Source organism: Propithecus coquereli, unplaced genomic scaffold (assembly GCF_000956105.1).
Source record: "Propithecus coquereli isolate 6110/MARCELLA unplaced genomic scaffold, Pcoq_1.0 Scaffold281, whole genome shotgun sequence".
NCBI lineage: Eukaryota > Metazoa > Chordata > Mammalia > Primates > Indriidae > Propithecus > Propithecus coquereli.
The window spans coordinates 3551015-3557729 of record NW_012148408.1 but is presented as its reverse complement, the minus strand read 5'-3'; the positions used below and the strand labels follow the sequence as shown (position 1 = coordinate 3557729).

Genomic DNA, 6715 nt, shown 5'->3' with positions numbered 1-6715 from the left:
AATGCACATGGTCACATAGATATACATAAAATTTTACATGCAATTTTAGGAGGGTTATGGACTCCTGGGGCCCATTTGTGAGCCTCTAGGGACCCACTGGTGTTAGGCAGAGTCGCCCTTTCTAGAAAGTGCTAAACAATCCTGCAAAAGAACACGACAGCACCACAAAGAGCTGCCAACATTTCTTCTCCTAAAATGACACAATGACTGTCATTTTTCAATTTACATCAAGGAAAAAAAATGATAGATAGGATTCGATCAATTTCAAGTTTTTGCTTCCCATCATTGTTTGAAATCTTTGGTACCTGCCGCACGCAGCCTGTGTGCTAGTGCGGTTCTCACAGATGGTGACATGAATGAACAGGCAGAAATGAATATGGACAGGAAAACTTGGAAATGTGATTTCATAAAATTGTTTTATGCATGTGAAGATTTTGAGGGCTGAGGAGACCTGTGTACACAAAAAGCAACCAGAGCATCTACTTCACAGACCTCCCCACGGCCTGGTTCTTAAAGAAAGTGACCACGGGGTCCACTGCATCTGGGAAATGCATGCATAATGTTCTCTGGCTGCCACTAAGCCTCTGAACACACCCCACTGGTGACACCTCATTTGTTTCTGAGCAGGGCTACAGCGGTGTGGGGGGGGGTTGTTTGGTTGTTAAAACCGCCCACCCCCTGCTGTGAGTGATGCTTTAGGATGGGGGCTTGGATGTCTTGTCTCCTTAAAGCGGCTCTCTGCATCATGCCTCTGAAGGAAGGGGCTCATTTGGCTAAATTATCACCATCATGGGCCATTTGTCTTTAGTGTAATTCGGACTTTTGTGGCTTCTTTTCAAATGGAGTTATAGCCAAGTTAAAATGGGCCCAGTACAAAGTGATTGGTGGGCACCGAAGCACACCCAGCTCAACCCGCCTTAGCGGGAGGAGGGGTCAAGAAAGAGCTGGAAGAAGACATTCCACTACCAGGCTGGGGTCTCTGCTGCAAATCCATCACTTCATGAGCATCTTCTATGTGCCAGGCACTGCACTAGGCACTGGAAATTTATATATCAAGAAGACACAGAGTCTAGTTGAGCAGAGGTGGGCAACAGACATGTATACAAACACCTGAGCAGCAAGAGCTACAGAGGTGCCCAAGGCACAGTGCACTCATTGGAGAGATGCACCTGGGCCTGTCTGGTTGGCTGAGCTAGCGCAGGTTTTGCCTGAAGCCTTGAGAGCTAGGTAGAAGTTGCCAAACAGGCAAGTTTGCAGAGTAGATACCTGAGACAGGGCCTGACCGAAGAGAAAGGAATAGCCATTCAAAGATCTAAGGAAATGGCATCAATGAGGACTGAATAGCACATGCAAAGGCCCTGGGGTACAAACGATTTGTTGCACCCAAAGGACAGAGTTTATTAACTAGAGTGTGGTGAGTGAGAGGAAGAACAGTAGGTGATGGTGAAAGGTCTGAAGCAGCATGCTGCTCTCGGGGAACTGCCTCCCAGAAACAGAAACCAGCTCAGCCAAAGTTTCCAAATAATTGAGAGACGAATCTGCAGTGGTCAGCTGAGCCTTGGTCATGAAAGACCCTGCATACCAAGCCAAGGAATTTGAACTCAAAGGTGAGAAAAGCCATCGGAACCAGGATATGCAGCAGAAACAAGACAAAGCTCACTCTGAGAGAGGAGGTGGCACGGTGGCATGGTGAGAACTAAGGTTAGAGGCAAGGACACTCTTAGGAAACCACTGCAATTGTCCCAGCGAAGAAGTGCTGAGGGCTTGATTCAAAGCAGCTATATATGAATAGAAAAGGAGGGACAGTTTCCCGAGACAGTCGGAAGGTAAAACAGGCAGGGTTCACGGCAAACGGAAAGTGGGGTGAGAGCGAGACGGAAGCAGGGAAACAGCAGGACGTGGCCCGGGGACTCCAACCACTCGAGCACTTCACTCAGGAGCTGAGCCTGCAGGTGGACCTGCGCACGCTTTAGCCCCCCCTCCATGGGAGGCCTCCCTGGCTATGGTCGGGGCACTCTCCCCTGATACTTCTCCGTCTCCCCCTGCTCTGGGGGTTCCACCCAGCCCAGGCCCCCAGGATCCCTTGTTCCTGCCTGACCCCTGCCCAGCCCCACCACGGGTGGCCCTGAGACTATCCTGCCAGCCCAGAGCCCCCACATCCTTTCAAGGACTCTCCCTTTGGTTCCAAGAGCCTCACCCTGCCTCCTCCGGGACTCCTTTCCCAGACGAGCTGAATGGAACTGAGGGGGCAATCAGGCGACCCCGGCGGCCGCAGTCTGAAGTGAGGTTGAAGTAGAGGCACGACTCATCCAAAGACAGATGGGATATGAGGGCCTCTGGCCAGTGACCATAACCGCAGCCCCTCGGCAAAGCACAGTGAGAGCCCACGTGCAATCATGCCGACCTGAGCCTGTTTCCTTGTCTGTGGAATGGTGATCATCGTATCATCAAGGTCCCCGCAACGTACTGTTGTTCCAGTGTCAAATGTGATAATGCCCGGCACAGAGTAGGCTCGCAGTGTTAGCTTTAATATTTAAGAGAGAGCAGCTTCTCCCCACCTCCGACCTAATGGACTCCTTAGTCATGGAAGCCCCAGCCCCAGCCGCGTCCTTCTCCACTGGCCATTCGTATGAGCAGCTCTCGAGTCTTGTCATCACCTTGACCAGACCGGCAGTGGAAGGAGACTGGCCTGCGTCACCAGCGGTGGACGTCCAGCACCCCTCTGGCATCTGCTGACCCAGTGGCATTCAGAGATGACAGCAGGAGGGGCAGGGCGTCCCGCATTGTTGTCCCCTCCCCTCCCTAGGAATCACCAGCCATGTCTCAACCAACAGTTCAGTACTTGCAACATTCTTTGAATCTACAACCCGAATGCAGGGCTCAGCCTTCTCACACACGACCCCGTCACCTCGACGGCTGCTCTTGCCACCACATCCACTGTGGTCCTGAGACTCCACCCATCTTCCTCCTTTGAACACCCTCCTTCCAGGAAGGCAGAGAACTGCACTGGCCATGCAGATTGCTACCTGAAAGCCACGGGCGCCTCCTACCCCCACCTCCAGTCTCCAGCCTCCTAGCATGGTGGGCAGTGTGTGGTGACTTTCTAACCCAGGAAGTGGCCCCACCATGTCCATCAGCCACACTTGAATTTCCTGCCACGAGAGGGCACTGGAGAGCAGGAAAGAGGTGAAGCGGAAACGGCTGGCGTTCCTCCCTGTGCACCACCCCAGGGTGGCAAGAGTGTGCCCATAGGCAGCCACCAGCAGGAGGGCCAAGGCACAGTGGCTGCCATCTGCAGCCAGAGCTGCAGAGAATAAGGGTCCCAAGGACCCTCCCAAACAAGCCAGGGGTAGACAACACCAGACTCAGCTAGGTTTGCCAGGTAAAATACAGACACCCAGTTAAATTTGAATTTCAGATATACAACAAATGATTTTTAATATAAGAATGTCCCATGCAATAATTTGGAAATACTTATACTTAAAATTGTTTATTATATATCCAAAACTCTAATTTAACTAGGGCATCCTGTTTCTGTTGTTGTTTGCTTTTTATTTATTTTTGCTAAATAATTTATTTTTATTTGTTTTGCTAAATCTGGCAACCCTAGACCAAAACTCTACCAGGTGTGGGCAAAAAAGGCAGTGATGCCCATCCCCCTTCCCACCCCAGAACACGAGGAATGGAGGCAAACTTTTTGTGGCCAGCTCTTTAGAGTCCACCTGAAGCCCAGCCCAGTTGGACAGGTAAGGCGAGGAAGCACTGAGGTGCTTGGGCTCCGACAGGCACCTGCAAACACACTAAGAGCAGAGAACCACATCAATGTTAAACTATACTTTATTACTTGACTTGTTTTCCCACACCTGGGTCGGGAACCAAACCACATTCCCCAGCCTGCTGTGCATGGTCCGGTCCATCCAGAGAGGATCCTACAAGTCACAGCCATCCACCCAGTCAGCAAGGTCCTTGCCCTGGCAGTGATGCCTCCAGGCCTCCCTGGAGAGGAGAGCAGGGAAGAGGAGAGACCACGTCAGCTGCAGTCACCGGTCACTGCTCAGAGAACAGGAAGGAGACCAGGCCTGGCCACACCACCTGGGCACTCCGGCCCAAGTCACTTACCAGTAACCCAGACCCTGGGGCTCTTGGGCTATCTTCATGGCACAGATAACAGTGTCCTTGAGGTTAGGGTTCAACAAGTCTGGGTGGGAGGCCAGGGAAACACACAATGAGGGGACAGGGAGCAGAGCTGGGTGTCCAGAGGGTCTCTCTCTCACACACCCACACTCTCCTTGGCCCTAAATCCAATCCCGTCTCGACCACTCCAGAAGCACAGGTGTCGTGACGCAACCCCTTTCCCCATCTATCAGACCCCATCCCCCTCCATTCCTATAGTGCTGAGGCCAGTCTCCTACCTGGGGCCCCAAATCGGATCCATGGAGGACCCACCCCCATCACTCGCCCCATCTCCCTCTCCTCGTTGTTGGGGGATCCCCACTCAGAGATAAAGGCGGGGGCGGGGGGCAAACTAAACTGGGGAAGAAGCAAAGGCTGGTGCAGGGCCCAACCCCAGCCAGCCCTGGGCCTGGCCCCGCTACCAGAGCAGTACATCCGGCACCGGTTAGTGGCGTGTGGGGTGAGGCTTTTGCACCACTTGCGGCTGCTGATCTGGAAGATGCCGTTGTTGGTGCTTCCGTCGGCCTCATGGTCCACAGCGGCCGTGTTGAAGCCGCTGGTGAAATAAGCGAGGCAGACCCCTGGGGGGTGGAGCACAGGCCGGGTCGGGACCGAGCGCTCGGTGCGGGTCCCACACATGGGCTCCACCAGCCTCACCTGCCTCGGGGTGATCCGAGCAGCCGCCCACCCGCCTATTGCAGATGCCCCCACAGAGGCTCAGAGGGGTACGGTGACTCGCCCGAGGTCACGTACGGCTACCAAACAGCAGGGCTCAGGACTGGGCCTGCGGCCTCTGACTCAGGCTGGCGGTCTCCCCACTTCCTCATTGTTCAGCACATAGTAGGGCCAATAAGTGTGTTGAATGAATTTACAAGAGCTGAATTTTTAGAGGCAAGATTAGGAAGACACCGGTGGGACCTGTGCAGGGGGCCGGAACTAGAGAAGAAATGAGTCCAGAGGTGACTGTACTTCACCGACGGCTATGCGAAGCTGCCACCAGCTTGAAAAGTTTGGTGTTACCGATTTTTTCAGTTTGCCTTTGTAGGAATGTCTGATCCTCGTGACCACGATTAAGTTTAGGGTACTAAGCTGTTCATTTTCTTTGACTCCCTGCAGGGGAGGACAAAGGAGTGACCCCAACCTGGCCGCCTGCCGCCTGCCCACTGCGTGCTTATCGCAGTGCCGGGCTCAGATAACCTCATTTTACAGATGAGCTAAGGGCTAAAAGCTCCCGAAGGCACATCCCTTGCATGATGACGAAAGGAGGGCGGGCGTGGGGAGGAGGGACAGCGGTGCTCACAGTCGGCCAGGCTGTACCCCCGGTAGCCATCCAGACCGAAGTCCTGTAGCGCTCTGGCCAGCTCGCAGCGACTGAAGACCTTGGCTTCGCTGGAGGCCAGCAGGCAGCTGAGCAGAGGGGCGAGGGCCAGCAACGTGATGGCGGGCGGGCACGGCCACCTCCCGGGAGCCCTGCTCCTGGCTTCCATGCGGGCGGTGGACGCAGAGCCCCTGCCACCCTGGCTCAGGGCCGAGCTTTGGGGCGGCAGGCGGCTCACCAGCCCTGGTGGTCCACTCAGACAGCTACTCCTTGGGAGAAGAAGGGATGGGGCCTGAGCGCACCCTGGGGACGGGGAGAGGGGGTGGGCAGAAGACCAGCTCCAACAGTGCGTGTCTGGCATCCCGGAGCATCACGCCCCCAAGACCCCGGAGAGGGGTTCCCGAGACCAGCCTCTCTCCTTCCCCATCCTGCTTCACACCACCCTGGCCCTGAGGAGGGGAAAAAGGGAGAAAACTAACCTATTTTGAGCTCCACACTACATGCTAGACATTGTTTGGTCCTGAAGCCCAAGGTTTTACAACTAAGCAGGGGCAAAGTTTGGGCTAGAACCAAAGTTACCTGAATCCAAAGCCCCACTACGGTATGGCCATGAGCAGATGTTCCCAGAGGGGATGGGCCGAGTGCTGTCATCAAAGTGAACCTGTCCCTCAGCCCGATTGCCAAGGGCCTCCCTTCTGGCACTGAGCCTCCATCTCCTGACCTTAACTGAAGCAAGGTCCCCGCAGAACAGTGGGGCCCTGTACCCCTCCCAAGTGGAAGCTGCTCTTTCTCCGCACACAAGGCCCCGAGGCAGCCCTGGCCACCCCTTCTAGACCATAGCCTTGCAAATACCCCCTCTCCCTGGAAGCCCACCCATCCCGTCTGGTTTGGTCATTGGCTCTATCATTGGCTGTGGGCCAGTCCCCAGTACCAGGGGGACATTCGCACCTGGTTGTCTTGGCCTCAGGGCTCCTCCACCTCCACACCGTCCCAGCCACCCATTCCCTGGCTTTGTCGTCCCTGCATTTTGTCATCATTTTCCCACCCCTGCGACCTTCTAATGTCTCTCTGCCCACCACCTATGACGTGTCTCCCCATGTCTCTCATGACCTCTGCCCCTCCACACCTGCTCTGCACCTTCACAGAGGCAAACGGTGAAAGTCAAAGGTCACCCGACCTCACACAGGGTGTCCCTGGTCTCCAACCCCCATGGGCCCCGGAATG

At 54.8% G+C, this 6715-nt stretch overlaps 1 protein-coding gene across 1 annotated transcript; it reads right to left on the bottom strand.

Annotated features, from left to right (window-relative positions):
- Positions 1-3929: 3929 nt before the first annotated feature.
- On the bottom strand, positions 3930-6433 carry SPACA3 (sperm acrosome associated 3). The gene is made up of 5 exons (XM_012648235.1): positions 6423-6433; positions 5474-5760; positions 4596-4754; positions 4120-4198; positions 3930-3996 (listed from the first exon to the last, which is right to left on the bottom strand). The coding sequence occupies exons 1-5, from the start codon at positions 6431-6433 to the stop codon at positions 3930-3932; spliced, it is 603 nt and encodes a 200-aa protein (XP_012503689.1).
- Positions 6434-6715: the final 282 nt, after the last annotated feature.